The sequence below is a fragment of the Bos mutus genome, chromosome 8, assembly GCF_027580195.1.
Source record: "Bos mutus isolate GX-2022 chromosome 8, NWIPB_WYAK_1.1, whole genome shotgun sequence".
NCBI classification, from domain to species: Eukaryota; Metazoa; Chordata; class Mammalia; order Artiodactyla; family Bovidae; genus Bos; species Bos mutus.
Genome location: NC_091624.1, coordinates 101,046,574 through 101,064,285, shown reverse-complemented (window position 1 = coordinate 101,064,285; position 17,712 = coordinate 101,046,574). Strand labels below are relative to the sequence as shown.

Sequence of the window (17,712 nt, the reverse complement as noted above, 5' to 3'; positions counted from 1 at the left end):
AATCAGCTTATCTTCATCATCTCATATTATCCATCACTCCCAGTTGTCTTCTATTTGGGGCGGGGGGAACCGATACTTCGTCTCTCTTGGGACTGGGGTGATTTTCCTTGCTGCTTAGGTTAAATCAGATCCATCAGAATAACTCTCATCCTCAAGCAAAGGATACTGCAGGGTGGAAGCTGCAATCCATTTGGAAAGGAAAAATGATTAATGTGTAGGCATAGGGAAGAGAAAAATATGAGCGCCCCAGTTCACATACAACTGAAGTTTAAATGAAAGGTGCAGATAAGTACGTAACTATTTATGAGGGCGGAGACTGTCATAAATAGCTCTCTGATGGCAAATCAGTTTCACTTCTGCTTATGTAAATGTGGCTTTATGACAGGGGCCACAAAGGTGGTTCAACATACCTCGACCAAGGCAAAGAGGTTGCCACTGTCTTTGTGGAATCTTGGAGCTGTAGCATGCAAAGTGACATCTGGTAAGTTGTTTTTCTTATGCAATTTATGCTGTAACTTATGACTGATTAAAAAATAGCTTTAGAGAAAAATGGAGATGATGGTAGTTTCCATAGAATTCACAACCAACTTCCTCTCTCATCTTACATTAGTAAAGGTACATTTTTTATAATTAATGAACCAACATTTGTAGTAGTATTATTAACTAAAAGAAGAACAGTGAAAAGAAAAGAAAGTGAAAGTGTTAGTCGCTCAGTTGTGTTTGACTCTTTGTGACCCCCATGGACTGTAACCCACCAGGCTCCTCTGTCCATGGAATTCTCCAGATAAGAATACTGGACTGGGTAGACATTTCCTTCTCCAGGGAACTGGGGTCTCCTGCAATGGCAGGCAGGTTCTTTACTGTCTGAGCCACCAGGGAACCCTAAAGGTTATCCTCTATTCAGATTTTCTTAGCTGTTATCTAGTGTCTTTTTTCTGTTTTAGAATCCTATCTAGGGGAGGGAGATGGAGAAGGCAATGGCACCCCACTCCAGTACTCTTGCCTGGCAAATCCCATGGACAGAGGAGCCTGGAAGGCTGCAGTCCATGGGGTCGCTAAGAGTCGGACGCGACTGAGCGACTTCACTTTCACTTTTCACTTTCATGCATTGGAGAAGGAAATGGCAACCCACTCCAGTGTTCTTGCCTGGAGAATCCCAGGGACGGCGGAGCCTGGTGGGCTGCCGTCTATGGGGTCGCACAGAGTCAGACACGACTGAAGTGACTTAGCAGCAGCAGGGGAGGGGGATTTGGGAGAGAATGGACACATGTATATGTATGGCTGAGTCCTTTCGCTGTTCACCTGAAACCATCACAACGTTGTCAGTTGGCTATTCCCCAATACAAAATGTTTTTGGTGTTGTTTAAAAAAAGAATCCTATCCAGAACACCATATTACATTTAGCTGTTGTGTCTCTTCTTGGCTGTGACCTTGTGTTTGATGACTTTGACAGTTTTGAGGAGTCCTGGTCAGCTCTTCTGTAGGATTCACAAAGAGACTGGAGTTTCGGGTTTAGGGTGGAAGATCAGAGAGTTAAAGGTCATTCTCCTCCCGTCACATCAAAGGTACATATCATCAAGATGATTTACGACAGTTGTTGTTGACCTTGGTCATCTGGCTGAGGGAGTATTTGCAAAGTCTTTCTACTGTAAAGCGACTCTTTTTCCCCTTCTTTCCATCCTGTCCCCCTTGGAAGGAAGTTACTCTGTGAGGCCCATGCCCAAGGAATGGGGGATTAAGTTCCCTTTCCTTCAGGGTGAAGCATCTTTAGAAATTGTTTGGAATTTTTCTGTGTGGGAGACTCATTTTTTCTCCTTCTCATGATTTTCCTAAAGTCAGTTATTTCTTGAGGGAAAGTGATTTTACTTTACTTAAGTGAATTTTATGGCTGCGTAAAGGCCAATGAACTAGAAATCTGGAGAATCGGGGCTTAGTTTGAATTTTATAACAGTGTGATCTTAGGCAAGTCATCAATCCTTCTTCCCCAAAGAAAACTTGTGTTCCAGGCACCATTAATATTAAATGCATCAATACGAAACTGAGTTTAGTATTAACGTCATCTTATGCCTCATTAAGTTTGGCAAGCTTGGGCGAGCAATATGAAAGGATTCAAGTTCACTGCCGTAAAATCTGATAAAGTATGTAATGAAAATATCTGCTTACTTTACTTATCTAGTCACCTGGGGGAGAAGGACTGAAAAAAGCCATGCCTCCTCTACTGAATCTACCTCTGGCAGCCGTGCTCCTAATGTTGCACACAGAAGCTGATGCATTAATGCTGAAAACATAACTCTTTTCCTCCGGGGGTTTGATGGCCCTTGTTTCACTTTCGCTTCTAAGCTAATGTGTTTAAATTGTCCCTTTAGAGAGTACCCAGTTTGGAAGAGCCGTGTAATGTCCAATAAAGTGGTTAGGAAATTCTGCCATCACCAAAAGTATTTAAGCATTAAAAAAAAGAGAGAGGAGATAAATCCACAACATTGCATTTTTAAGAATCTGCTCCTTGCTCTTATTTCATTCTTCAATTACCTCCCTGTGGGAGGGGACAAGATGCTACCAAGGGCATATAACCCTGAAGATGCTTCATCAATGGGAACAAGAATGGGGGTCAGTTTACCATTTATGGTGGCATCTGTTCCCCCTGCCCACAAAAGTTGACTTTGCCCAGGTAAATATTAGTACTGATTTCTTGTTAAACTATCTTCACCAAATATTCTGAAAGTCAATAACATTTGTCCAGGTGCATAAGTGTCTGTGGGGCTTCCCAGGTGGCTCAGGAGTAAAGAATCTGCCTGCCAATGCAGGAGATGTGGGTGACGTAGGTTCAATCCCCCTGGCTAAGTAAAGGGTAACACACTCCAGTACTCTTGCCTGGGAAATTACACAGATAGAGGAGCCTGGCGGGCTACAGTCCATGGGACTGAAAAAGAGTCAGACATGACTGAGCGCATGGAAGTGTCTATAGACCAGCTTTGCATCAGTGTCACATACAGCCCTCGCAATGAACTCCAGACGTTAAGTATTTTTCTATTCTCATCTTACATGTGGATAAACTGGGACTCAGAGAGGTTAAGTGCTCTGTTTAGTGTCACACTGCAGTACCAGAGCAGGATCCCCCAATCCAGGCATTCTGACTCCAAATCCTGAGTACTTTCCCCATGGCATCCCTCACAGCCTGGAACATAAACCTGGGTGTGCAGACACCTTGCCCATTTTCTTTCCTCGCGTGTCCCCAGGCCCTAGAACCATGTCTGGCACACAGTAAACACTTCACAAATGTTTGCTGAATGAATGAATATAATTCCTGCTGTTATTAATTTTACCATCCAAGAATATGTTTAAAAGACACACGTCATTCAACACATATTTACTCAGCGCTCACTATGTACTGAGCACTTTCCACATTTATTAAAAGTAGGGAAGAAACCAACGTTAATGATCAAAATGCCCCTTCAAGTTACTTTGCTAATTTAAGTATTTTAATTTTTTTCCTGTTACTGTGGCCTTGGGGCAGGGGAGGGGTGCTGGGGTCGGGGACTGGAAATGGAAGGAAAACAAGAATCTAGTGGGGAGAGGTTAATGATGTGAAGCAAGGGAGGGTGGGACAAGATTCAGACTAAAGGAGAAGAGACTTAGATGTTTGTAATTCTTCATAAACACATTAAATTCTGCTCTGGACATGGACTGAAAGCAATGAACTACTCACTGCCCCCCCAACACACACACACAATCACGCATGCTCACGTGTACCCCCCAATGCCCCCGGCAGTCTGGCTTTGTTTTATTCTGAGGTCACTAGCTTCAGTTGGTGTCCTTAAGCCCAGTTTCATCAAGCTACCACTCTCGCTCCTACTCAACAGCCTTCACTCCCCAAATGCCTCCTCGTGCATTAAAGGGAACCCCTCATTTGTGTTCACTGTTCTCTCCATCTCTTACTCTGAAGCTCCAGAGATGGTTTAAATAGTACCAGTTAGAGGTTTCTTGGTGGAATGATGAGAACCCTGAACTTGGACTCACTGTCTGACCTTGAACAGGTCCCTTCCCCTCTCAGGCCTCAGTGTCCACATCTGTAGAAGGGGCTCAAGAACATTATTTCATTCCACTCTAGGAAGCTCTTCTAGGACAGGAGTGACCACTGCCTTGGTGTCACCTCTGTTATGTTCTTTTAAGGAAAAAAGAGTGTATGCAAACACAAAAAGAGGAAAGGGAGAGTGAGAGAAGCAAGAAAAACTGTCAAAAGTCACAATTATTTGACAGGAAACTGGTGCTGTGCAGCCTTCCCACATCTAGCTAAATATGCAGAGTCCCTTTTAAAAGATGCTATTCTTAGGCTCTCTGCACATGAATGTAAATAAGTACTCAAATCAAAACTTACACGCTAACCGCACAGTTGAAATACAAGCGAAATAAACCACACATCAAAACTTTGCCCTGTGAGCCACACGTGTGGACGTTTTCAACTGCTTCTCTGCAGAAACAGGTTTCACAAAACACACCACGGTTGCTGCCTCTTTGGGGGAGAAAGTGGAGCCCAACATAATTTGAGGAAGGACTCTGGGTCTTTTGCTCTTTAAAATGAACCTGAAATCACCGTATTATCAATCATGCTCCTTTTGACTATCGTTACTGTTCGTATAGTTGCTCAGTCGTGTCCGACTCTTTTGCGACCCCATGAACTGCAGCCTGCCAGGCTCCTCTGTCCATGGGATTTCCCAACCAAGAACACTGGAGTGGGTTGCCATTTCCTTCCCCAGGGGATCTTCCCAACCTAGGGATTGAACCTGTGTCCCCTGCATTGGCAGTCGGGGAAGCCTGATCCATCTTCTGTATTTGTTCCTGGCACTGGCTAGTACAACCAATCGAAGGTCTACAGTGGATCTGTACCCCGGGAGGACCATACATTTGTTGTCTCCAGAGCCCATTGTGATATGACGTTTAATATTTTGTGTGTGTGACTATGGCTCATGGAGTTGCCATCTTCAGAAAACAACAGATATATTTCCAGGGGGCAATTCCTAGTTTCACATCTAAAGTTATTGTTAGGCACTATCATATTTTTTCTCCTAACTTGCCTAGGTTTTGCCGAGGTTTAGCATTTCCAACCCGGAGAAGGCGAGTGAGTCGGACACGACTGAGCCACTTCCCTTTCACTTTTCACTTTCATGCACTGGAGAAGGAAATGGCAACCCACTCCAGTGTTCTTGCCTGGAGAATCCCAGGGATGAGGGAGCCTGGTGGGCTTCCATCTATGGGGTCACACAGAGTCGGACACAACTGAAGCGACAGCAGCAGCAGCATTTCCAACCAGGAAACTGTCATGAATTTTAGTAACCTCATAGAGTTTTCCCACCACCGGCTTTACTGATGAACATTTCAAGCAAGAACACGGTATCTTGGGATTTGAGGAAGCCTTAAAGCCCGTCTAGTTCAATGCTGTTATTAGGTGATCATAACAGTGAAAGTTTAGACACTTCTAGGAGCAGAAAATTCATTACTTACTAAGGGAGCTCGTTCCATTTTGGACAACTCTGAATACAAGAGAAACGTTCAGCAAAAATGTACTTTCTTATACTTTCCACCTAGTGGATCTAGTTGTCCCCTCTTGGCACCACTGGAAACAGGCATTATCTCACTATTGTATTCAACTCTAAGGTTAAGTATTTCAAGACCACACAAAGTCCTCTCCACATCTTCTGCTTCAGCCCATGTCTTCCTTCCCTCAAGCTAAACATTCCCAGTTCCTATGGAGCAGTCCTATCAAAAACGAATTTGAGTGGCTTCCCTGGTGGTCCAGTGGTTAAGAATTCGCCTTGCAATGCAGGGGACATGAGTTCGATACTTGGTTGGGGAACCAAGATCCCACGTGCCGTGGAGCAACTAAGCCTGAGCACCGCAACTACCGAAGCCTGAGCACCACAACTAGAGAATTTGTGCTCTACAAGAAAATCTCCCACATGACGCAATGGAGATCCTGCAGCTTCAACAAAGACCCCATGCAGCCAAATACATAAACGTTTAAAAACAGATTCGGTGTTTAGACACCCTTGGCCTCGGAATCTCATCAAAAGCTTCCCATCCACTGTAATTAATTAATTCAGCACTACGATCGATCATTGCCGTTCACGATAGAAATATGACATTGAAACAAAAGCAGCCATGACCTCGAATAGCTCAGACGTAAAGAAAGAATCACAAGCGTACAATTCAGGTGTGCTCGGATCAGCGGTGGCACAAGAGGGGGACGAATGGGAACCGGGACACAGCTGCACAGAGGAAACGTGCAAACGAGATGCTAAGAAAGAGTCGCGATTCTCCAGGAAGAAGAGGGGAGCACATTTCTTCTTGACTCCCCTGCCTCGGAGGACTGTAAGGAGTTTGGGGCGGTCTGAGCCCAGGTGAGGAATGGAGAGATGAGGCACCTCCTAGCAAAGGCTCAGGAACGTGTACAGAGCAGAGTTCAGACCACACTCACCAACACCCACCAGGAAGAGAAAGCATTTGTTCTGTTAATGCCCATGAGCTGAACTAAGGGTGAGTGGCTCTTTTGACTGAGGAGCTGCGATTTTCGTTTGGGAGTGATATGTAAATGAGGCACAGTCTTGCTAACTAACGGCCGTGTGTCTACTGGGGGTTGACAGGTCAGTTGAGCTTTTGCATATTTCAGAAGGGCTGGTGACTCTCTGCTTTTGAATTATGCAGCTGAGTAGTCCAATCAGCAGCATCAGAAATGGAGAGGAAGCACGTGGGGTGCCCCGCCTTGTGTGCCCCGGATCCTCCCTGATCTGTGGAGGCAGAAACACTCCAGGACATCAGCACTCGCTCTTCTGAGGCTTTGTGGATCCAGTTTTCCCTCTGTGTTCAGTCCCTGTCTCCCAGGGCTGGAGACAGGTTCGATCCGATACTTCTTTTTTTGGAGGTACCTCCCCCCCCCCCCCCCCCCACAGATGCCCCATGAGGCGGAGCTGACATAATCCCCAATTGGGGTGTCTCCCTGATTGCAGTGCCGGGTGGGGTGGTGAGGAAGACCCAGAGAACCTAACGGTTATTGCATCTCTTATTCCCCGCTCAGCATCCTCCGGAGCAACTCCAGGGGATCCCAGGAATATCAAATGTTCCATCCACCTCCCCGATACTTGCTGAGACCCGCTGGGACTCAGTGTCACTCAATGGCCCAGGGGTTCCGGGCTTACCTGATGGGGGCGCTGATGTCTCCCAAAACAGCAAAGCTGTATAACTTCACCTTCAAGGCTCTGGTCGTTAGAGGTTTATTGTCTTTTCAGACTGAGCTGCCTTCAAGATCTCAGGTCATTTCAGTTTAAAGGTCAATGGATAAAAAATGGTGGGGATATATGTGTATGTCTGGCTGATTCATTTTGCTGTGCAGCAGAAGTAACAGCATTGTAAAGCAACGACACTCCAATAAAAAGTAACAACGAAAAGAATAGATTCCAAGAATTTCTTTTAAAAATCTGCTATATACATTCATGTGTAGTTTTGTGTGCGGACACAGCTGTCAACTCTTTGGTATAAATACTGATTCATGACTGCCAGATCAATGCTGAGTATGTTCAGTATTGTAACAAGTTGACAGTCTTCCAACAGTGGTAATATTTGGCACCATCAGCAATAAATAGTCATTTCTTTTGCTCAAAAAAAAAAAATTCTATGGATTCAACTATTGCTGAAAATCAATAGTCAAACATGGACTTTTGTCATATTTAAACCAACACACAGTGGACAAGCTGTTATAAAGGATTCAGAGATAAGGTAGAATAGCCATTGCCCTTTAGAAGCTTGGTATCTAATTGGGGAGACAAAGCGTAAGCAAAATTACATGTTCTTTTTGTTTTGTATTTATAATTTCTGCCGTCTACTCCTCCCCACCCCCACTCTGTACTTTGTATTTTTCAGGCTGATGCTCTAAGTGGACAAAAGCAGGCGGTTACATAACAGGAAATGGCAGAAACTGAAGATTTTCTGATTCGGGAGCTACATCCAGGTAACATCCCTTCACTATCTCCTGATGAAGAGAGCAAGAACTATTTACCATTATATATATGTGTGTGTGTGCTAAGTCGCTTCAGTCGTGTCCAACTCTTTGTGACCCCATGGACTGTAACCCACCAGGCTCCTCTGTCCATGGGATTTCCCAGGCAGGAATACTGGAATGGGTTGTCATTTCCACCTCCAGGGGATCTTCCTGACCCAAGGATCCAAATTGCATCTCTTGCACTGCAGGTGGATTCTCTACCACTACGCCATTGGAGAAGCCCTGAGCAATATCTATTTGCCATTATAACCAAGGGCAAAGGGGTAGGGACTGTATCATTTTTCACTGTTCTTTATTGAGAAGCTGCTTTCTCACAACGTATTTTAACAGTGGATGAATATCAATTATTTCAATAACAACTAAAAGAGCCCATTAATAATCTAGTGGGTTATCTGACCAGAAATTCAACTTGTGCCCCCCACCCTCCTTTAAAAGTTCAAATAAATAAAATTCAAAAATAAATACATAAATAAAAGAAGGTTCCAGGAAACCATCTTGGATTTTCCGAGGGCATCCCGCTCTCAGAATGGAGAAGGTAAGCCCCTGGAATCATTTTGCATGCTTTCTGAAGGAGAGCTGTAGGGTGAACCACACTGGAGTCCCTGAGGGTGGCCTCCCTTCCTAGAAGCCTGGGTGGAGGACACCCAGAGACAAGGAGGGAACTTCCCCTGGGAAGATGCATTTAAGTAACCCCTAGTTACAAAACATCCTTTGTGTTTTGAGAACTGGAGAGGAAAAATTTTCTTACTCCTGGGGATGAATTCCCTTAGCGGCAAGGGTCAGTGGGGGTAGTGCTGGTATCTGAGACATGGCTGGGCAAGCAAACTGAAGGAATTGCAACTTTAGGGCCCCCTTGGGAGACGTTAGTCCTGAAGGTGTGGGGCGTCCTGCTGGGAAAATCTGCGGCAGGTTCCCTCAAGGATCTGATCAAAGCGTCTATATTGAGACGGTTGTCAAAAGCGACACCTTGTGGCAGCAAGGAGCCATAGCAGCAGAGACCACGGCAGGCTTCTTGGGACGGCCCCGCCCAGCCCTCTGCTCTTTCCTCCAATGTTGTCTAGTCCATAAGTTCTGTCAGACTATTTTGTGACCCCATGGACTGTGGCCTGCTAGGCTCCTCTATCCATGGGATTTCCCAGGCAAGAATATTGGAGTGGGTTGCCAATAAATCAGTGTAATATCGTGGAAAAGGGAAAGGAGTGCTTGAACAATTACAGGGAAGATAAAAGAAATGGCCAGTTCACATCCATTCATTCTGGTTACAATTTAGTATGAAACCAGTCGGGAAGATGCCCTGGAGGAGGGCATGGCAACCCATTCCAGTATTCTTGCCTGGAGAATCCCATGGACAGAGGAGCCTGGTGGGCTACAGTCTGTAGGTCACAGAGAGTTGGACACCACTGAAGCGACTTTCCATGCATGCACTACCATTAAGTGTTTTAAATCCCAGATGAACTACTTTCTCCCTTCCACCTGTTTTTTCATTTTAGATATTAAAGGCAAAGTGTAAAACCTGCTTTATCTGACTTCTCAGTGTTTGCTTTTGTTGAGAAATAAGTTTCCAAACTTTGATCAGACTAATTGCCACTCCTTACAAAGTTGAAATAAAGGCCAGGATACATGGGCTGTATACTAAGACTCTATTATGCTTGTGGCTAAGATCCTCTGCAAATGTTGTTTAAACAAGAGTTCCTGAGTTACAGGGTCAAGATCAAGGCCCTCCATCCTTTTACTCTTTGCACAAGCAGGTGTGAAAACACTCTGGAATTCCAAGACACCGTTTATAATGTGTTCTAAAGTGTTCTTCAGCAAACCACTGGCCTAGCGGCTGGAGTAGTATTTTTTTAGTAGTTAAAAATTATCTGTTTTATTTTGGTAAAACTTTTTGGTAAGTTTTCTAGGATTTCACTTGATAGCTTTAATCATAACATATTTAAAATTCTTGTTTTTCTTTTTTAAGCTCTGGGATGAATAAAATAGAAGACTAATTTATAAACATCTTCCAGAATATTAAACCACAATAGATAATGATTTAAAGTAAAAAGACTGTAATTGTGCATCAAAAAACATTGGACATGTGGTATTCATTCTTGGCTTCTAGTTATTGCTCTGTCATTTGCTAGCTCTGCACCCATACAAGTCTCTTGATTTCTCTACATCTGAAGCCATACATATTTTACATTGCTTTCCAGCTCATAAATCCTGTGATTCTGTCACCTCCTTGTTATCAATATCAAGGTTCAAAAGTTTAACCCACAGTGGATTTCCTTAAGCTAAAGTACTGAAGTTAGATATTGATATTTGCTTATTATAATCAAATACTTTGGGGACTTCAGAAAACCTTAAATGCTTCCATTTTAAAAAGCTTTTAATTTTATATGGCGTACAGTTGATTAAAAACGTTGTGATGGTTTCAGGTAACAACAAAGAGATTCACTTCTGCCTATACACATGTCCTTTTCCAAATTTTTTTCCCATTTAGGTTGTTACAGAGTATTGATCAGAGTTCTCTGTACTATACAGTAGGTTCTTGTTAGTTATCCATTTTTAAAAAAATTTTTATAGGAGTATATTGCTTTACAATATGTGCTAGTTTCTACTGTATAGCAAAGGAACCAGCCATCAGTTCAGTTCAGTTCAGTCGCTCAGTCGTGTCCTACTCTTTGTGACCCCATGAATCACAGCTCGCCAGGCCTCCCTGTCCATCACCAACTCCCGGAGTTCACTCAGACTCACGTCCATCGAGTCAGTGATGCCATCCAGCCATCTCATCCTCTGTCGTCCCCTTCTCCTCCTGCCCCCAACCCCTCCCAGCATCAGAGGCTTTTCCAATGAGTCAATTCTTCGCATGAGGTGGCCAAAGTACTGGAGTTTCAGCTTCAGCATCATTCCCTCCAAAGAAATCCCAGGGCTGATCTCCTTCAGAATGGACTGGTTGGATCTCCTTGCAGTCCAAGGGACTCTCAAGAGTCTTCTCCAACACCACAGTTCAAAAGCATCAATTTTTTGGCACTCAGCCTTCTTCACAGTCCAACTCTCACATCCATACATGATCACAGGAAAAACCATAGCCTTGACTAGACGGACCTTTGTTGGCAAAGTAATGTTTCTGCTTTTGAACATGCTATCTAGAACCAGCCATACGTGTACCTATATCCCCTCTTCTAGGATTTCGTTCCCTTTAAGGTCATCATAGAGCATTAAGCAGAGTCCCCTGTGCTATACAATAGGTCCTTGTTTGTTATCCATTTTAAATACAGCAGTGTGTACATGTCCATCCCAAACTCCCTAGCTCGTGGCATACATTTTTCTTCTTCTCTGCCCCTTTCTCTCTAGCTCTAGCCACGGAGCCAGCAACCACTTGGTGTTTAGTTCTAAGGCAGTCCTTAAACTGAGCCAGGATAAATTCTTTGCGTGGAGCATACTTGTAAGGTTAGAATGTCTGAGATGGAAGGGTCTACGGACAAGCTCTTTCAACTCCCTGTCACTGCGTGAGCAGGAGCAGGCCAAGATTCAGGCCTTGGCAGACAGCTCACCCTGCACTGCAATACTCTGGGGTGTAAGCTGGCTCCAGAACACTGAGGAATTTGTGCAGGAAGATGCCCAACTGAGGCTGCCTGAGCTGTCTGGGAGACTCGGGCCTGGAGCCCCATGCGGGAGGTTGGGCCTTCTGCTCAGGTTGCCATCCTGGGTCCCTGAGTGATGCGCCCTTTCTGTGGTTCTTGAGGGAAGATGACCTCCCAGTGTCATGCTCAGTTTGGGGGCCTCATACCCTTATATAAGCTTAGAGAGTTATGACTCTTGGGGTCAACTGTTTTCCCAGGTCACCTCACGGCCATTTGCTAAGGTTTATACCACCCCCAGGAGCGCTGGATTCGGCCGTTTCCAACAGTCTTGACCCCAAAGACCCCCGTACTGTCCTTTTCTCACCAGGTGAATCCTGCCAGGGGGGTGTTTTCTAAAACCCATCCAGGGACTTCTCTGGTGGTCCAGGGATTACGAATCCACCTTCCAAGGCACGGGACGTGGATTTGACTCCTGCTTGGGGAACTACATTCCTACATGCCGTGGGGCAATTAAGACTATGTGCTGCAACCACTGCGCCCAAGCACCACAACGTGAGAGAAGCCGTCACACCACAATGAAAGATCCCGCACACCACAACAAGGACCCAATGCAGCCAGATGAATTCTTCTTTAAAAAAAAGTTAAAATACTACAATTGATTTTAATGTATATTTAACTGTGTCGCAATGGTGCTCAGTATTTCCTTATATTTCATATTTAATTATTATGGCTTAAAGAATAAACATGTAACCAAGACCCAGCACAATCCAAAAAAAAAAAAAAAAACCAAACCATCTAAACACACTGTTTTGGTTTTCAGTTAAACCCTTTCCTGAGGATGATGGAGCCTCCCAGTCCTTCACTTTGTAACCAACAGAAACCACTGAAGTGAATAGACCTCTGCAGGACTACAAAGATTTGCTTCTTGGCAACTTTTTTCCTTGCCTATGTAAGGAAGCAGCTACTAACATCTTTAAGGCAGGAAGGAGGAAAAAGCCTCACTCTCCGCAATTTAATCTCTGAGGGACATCCACTTGGAGGGTACCCTCCACAGCTCTTGTATTCCTTCTATTTTTGTCAACTGACTCATTGTACAGATGAAGAAACTGAGGCTCGGGGAGAAGAAGGGATTTGCCTTGGTCACATGGCCCGTTCTGTTCTCTCATTCTGCTCCTGATCAATTTCCTGGGTTGCAAATATGTCCCTGAGGCCTTTCTCCACCCCACACTGAGCCATCTCAGGCTTCCCTATCCAGCCATCTTGGCTTCCCAGGATTCGCAAACAGGAACGTTTCATGTCATCTTGACTTGTCTTCTGGGGAGATAGGTTGGGCTGCATTTGGAACTAGATGCAAAGTCCTGGGACTCTGGGAATTGGAAATCAGACTGGAATGACCCAACAGGGCTGCTTCTGAAATGAGCTCACAAACAACCAGGGCTGGCAGGGATCCTTCTAGCCTCTTGGGGTTTGTGTGTCGATAGAGGTCAGGCAAAAACAGTGACCTCTGAACCACACAGGGATGAGAGTGACGACCCCCCTTCACAGTCGAAAATCTGCATATAAGTGGACTGTGTTTTTGGTCTACGGTACACCATGCCCTCAAGACCTATAATTTTATATGTAATTTTATGTAACTTCTGTTTATCTCTAGAGGATGATGATATATTTAAAGAACCAATGAGAAAAAGAAGACGATCCGATCGAGACCAGAGGTTTCGAGCATTTCCCTCTGTGGAACAAAGCGCCCTCAAGGAATGTGAGTGTCCTGAAAATGCTTTATTGCTTGTCTGATGCAGCTCTGTCCTTTCCCAGATGTGTTAACATCCTCAAAAGAAGAGAAGGGTACTTGGAGAAGCAGAAGCAGGATGGAACATCTCTGAATGATCTTGATCCCATTAAAGGAGCCCTCGGGACGTCCCTGGTGGTCCAGTGGTTAAGATTCTGAGCTCCCAGTGCAGAGGGCCCAGGTTTGATCCTTGGTCGGGGAATTAGATCCCACATACTACAACCAAGAGTCTGCATGCCGCAACTAGGACCCAATACAGCCAAATAAATAAATATTTAAAAAAAAACAGGAGGCCTCCTGGTCTCTGCAGAGATACTGTGATCTGACAGTTTATCTCTCAAGATCTGGATAGAAGGCTTGTTACAAAAATAATCTCTTCCTGATTAACACTGAAAATGGTTGGTCTGGTCCTTTTGTGGGTATTTATAGGATGTGCTTGCAGTTTTCTTCTATTTGTGACCACAGGAGAGAAGACTGTAGAGGTGCTGTAGCCCATGGTGAAGTGGACGCTGACTTGTGTTACCTTGTGCTTCAGAGCCGCCTGGCTCCTTGGGGGGCTCTCGTCATCAGTGATTGCTCTCTCCCACGATCTGTGACCTCTCCCATCAGATAACTTGCTCTTTTGTTTAACTGGCTTTTCATTTCATCCCCCACCCCCGCCCCGCCTTTTCTGCCGTATTAAGCAGACTCCTGCTGTGCAGACCAAGTGCTTGATCCCTGCCAGGTTTTAATGTGCTTGGTCACTCAGTCGTGTCCGACTCTTTGCGACCCCATGGACTGCAGCGCACCAGGCTCCTCTGTCCATGGGGATTCTCCAGGCAAGAAGAGTGGGTTGCCATCCCCTCTTCCAGGGGATCTTCCCGACTCAGGGGTCGAACCCAGGTCTCCTGCATTGCAGGTGGATTCTTTATTGTCTGAGTGACCAGGAACGCCTGCCAGGTATTAATACATCCCTGCTAATACATCTCTATTGATTCCAGATGAAAAACTGGAGTCTCGGACCAGAAGAGTTTTGAGCAACACTTACCAGAAACTTATTCAGTCTGTGTTCCTGGATGATAACATCCCCAACAGCATCAAGTACCTCATGTGAGTCTGGTATTGGCTACCATCAGATATTCCTTGGATGTCTCTCCTTAGGTGGTAGCAGATGCTTTTCTGCAATAATGAAAGAGAATTTCTGGTTAGGAACTAAGCAAAGAAAGCCAGAAAGTTCTGTTGCTATGGGCCATTTCTGTTAACGCTGGTGGTTGCCACACTGCACTGTCACCGTTGCTAGGGAATCTGCTAAAGATTTTGAAAATGGAAAGTGAAAGTGCTTTACATTCGTACATCAGATTCCATTTAACTGTCCCAAAATGCCCAATAAAGTAGAAGCCATGATTATCACTCCAGTATTTTCCTAAAATTGAGGCTCAAAGAGTCCAAGACATTGACCAAAGTCACACTGCTGATGAGTAAAAGGGGTGGAATCTAGCCCAGGCTGTGGGACTCTGAGCCTGTGCCATCAAAGGTCCTGTCCAGCTGCCTTGAAAGATTTAAGTGGGGTCGAGGCTACATCTCCTGCCCAGTAAGACCTCAGGGTTGCTCCTAATAACACTTCCCACCACTGTATAAAGTTCATGTCTAAGATCAAGCCTGTGTAATTTTCATGGAACATAAACAAGGAGATGTCACATCTATATAGACGTTGTAGAGTTTGTGTAGAATTATCATTTCTTCTTCTTGTGTGTTCAGTCTTGTCCTTCTCTTTGCGACCCCATGGGCTGTAGCCCACCAGGCTCCTCTGTCCATGGGATATCCCAAGCAAGAATCCTGGAGTGGGTTGCCATTTTCAACTCCAGGCGATCTTCCCGACCCAGGGATTGAACCCATGTCTCTTGCCTCTCTTGCACTGGCAGGCAGATTTTTTACTACTGTGCTACCTGGAAGAATTATCATTGCCAAATATTTTTGCATATTCTTTTTTTAAATAAAAGATTTTTTTCTGTGCTGAGTCTTGGTTGCAGCACATGTTCCCTGGCTGCAGCACGCACGCTTCTCTAGTTGCAGCACGTAAGTTTCCTAGCTGTGGCACGTGGGCTCAGTGGCCCCGGAGCGTGTGGTTGGTTCCCCGACCAGACCAGGGATCCAGCCCACACCCCTGCATTGGAAGGCAGATTCTTCACCACCCAGTTAGGGAAATCCCTTTTTGCATAATCTCATTTGATCCTCCTGATAACTCTGTATAGTTAACAGGGCTGAATATTCTCCTTTGACCAAAGAGACTGCAGAGAGGACTCAGAAAGATGGGATGACTTGACCAGGATTGGAGATTAGTTGCTGTATGTTCTGACATTCTCCCAACCTTGCTTTGATGACCTTGACAATGAGTGTTTTAAAACTGATCTAGAAACAGGCTTCTTGCCTTGATTGAAAAACCATCATTGGACCCCATCTACATTGGATTATTCGGAAGCACTGGGGCTGGGAAGAGCTCCCTGATCAATGCCATCATCCGGCAAGCCATGTTCCTACCTGTGTCTGGAGAAAGTATATGTACGTCATGTATCGTTCAAGTGAGCTCGGGCTGCTGTGAGCAGTATGAGGCCAAAATCCACCTTCTCTCCGACCAGGTAAGAGCTGCCTCCCTCCTTCCTTCCTTCCTTTCTTCTCCTCTCCCTGTTATCTTCTCTCTCTTCCTCCTTTCTCCCTCCTTCCTCCTCCCCTTCCTTCCTTCACTTCCTCTTTTTCTCCCTCCTTCCTTCCTTCCCATTCTCCCTATTTTCCTCTCTCTCCATCCTTTCTTCTTCCTTCCTGCTCTGTCTTCCCTCTTCCTTTTCTTTCTTTCCTTCTCTCTCTCTTACAGATTCACATTCCTTGTCAACATAGCTCACATCTTTGTTAAACGAAAAGAACATAAGCCATACACAATGAGAAAGTCCAAAAGAACGAGATGGGGGCTCTAGCTTGGGTGCTGCCTCAGCTGGTTATGGGACTTTGGGTTCCTGTTTCCTCACTGACCATACAAGTGGGTTGGGTTAGATGATACCTGCCTGGATTAGATGATCTTAGATTTCCTGGAGCCCTCTGCCCCCTACAGGCTCACTGGACTTTGTCAATGTCTGCTGAATCTGTGTCATGGCTGTGGGGTGGGCTTGGCCCCCCCTCTGTCTCGGCAGGAGTGGAAGGAGGAGCTGAAGAACCTGACAACTCTCCTGCACAGGACGGAGGGGCCGGGCGGAGAAGAGGAGGATGCGTGGGACAGGGGCGATGCAGCGGAGGAAGCTGTTTGGAAGCTGCAAATGTTTTATGGAAACGGAGCAGAAGGAAAGAGCTACGAGGAGTTACTAAGGGCCAAGCCCAGAGGAAAGATTCCCACCTCCAGAGTCATCTCCCTCAAGGCAGAAGAGGTAGCTTCAAGATGTTTCTCTTGTTGTTATCATGAGCCTCAAGGGTAACCATTGAATCCGTTTGGGGGATTGGTGCAAGGCACAAGGTTCTCTCTCTCTCTCTCTTTTTATTTTAATTTATTTCCTTATTTTTGGCTGTGCTGGGTCTTCGCTGCTGCGGGGCTTTTCTCCAGTTGTGGCAGGCGGGGGCCACTCTCTAGCTGTGGTGCTCAGGCTTCTCATTGTGGCAGCCTCTCCTGTTGCAGAGCACCAGCTCTAGAACACAGGCTCAGCAGTTGCAGCACTCAGGCTTAGTCACCCCGAGGCATGTGGCATCTTCCTGGATCAGGGACTGAACCCACAGCCCCTGCAGTGGCAGGTGGCTCTTTATCACAGAGCCACCAAGGACATCCCCCACCTCCGCTTTTTAAAAACATTTTTATTTACTTTTTTATTTGGCTGTGCTGGGTTTTCGTTGCAGCACACAGGATCTTTGATCTTCAGCGCTGCAGGTGGGATCTTTAGTTGCAGCAGGTGGGATCTAGTTCCCTGCCAGGGATTAAACTCAGGCTCCCTGCACTGGGAGTGCAGGGTCTTAGCAACAGGACCAGCAGGGAAGTCCCAAGGCACAGTGTTTTATTGGAAATAAGTTGGTACCAAAATCAGAAGTAGCCATGATTTTTAATTTGCAGTCAAACGGGAATTTTTCATGTCTGAGGGGGGAGATTTTGTGCGCAGGAAAGACTGTTTATAGTTACTTGAGGATTAATTAAGGATGTGTTTTGCAGCAAATAATTAAAAAAAAAAAACACCCAAGTTTATAACAGCTTAAACAAATTGGGATTTATCCACTTTCTCACATAAGAAGACTGGGGGCAGTTGGGTTTGTGAGTTGGTTCAGGGGCTCAAGGACATCAAGATCGACAGACCCCTGGTCCC

The 17,712-nt window shown here is 45.3% G+C and overlaps 1 protein-coding gene across 4 annotated transcripts in view; it reads left to right on the top strand.

Annotated features, from left to right (window-relative positions):
- Window positions 1–358: 358 nt before the first annotated feature.
- The window catches only part of NUGGC (nuclear GTPase, germinal center associated), a 58,792-nt gene continuing 41,438 nt past the window's right edge, over window positions 359–17,712 (top strand). For 3 of the 4 annotated variants that reach the window (XM_070375997.1, XM_070376000.1, XM_070375999.1), the window contains exons 1-6: window positions 359–481; window positions 7,912–7,999; window positions 13,268–13,372; window positions 14,383–14,491; window positions 15,795–16,017; window positions 16,564–16,794. In XM_070375997.1, coding sequence (XP_070232098.1) covers window positions 7,957–7,999; window positions 13,268–13,372; window positions 14,383–14,491; window positions 15,795–16,017; window positions 16,564–16,794 — 711 coding nt within the window. In that variant the 5' untranslated portion in view covers window positions 359–481; window positions 7,912–7,956. Of the gene's footprint in view, window positions 482–6,801; window positions 6,917–7,911; window positions 8,000–13,267; window positions 13,373–14,382; window positions 14,492–15,794; window positions 16,018–16,563; window positions 16,795–17,712 lie in introns of those variants that run through there. The other variant, XM_070375998.1, reaches the window with a different exon arrangement.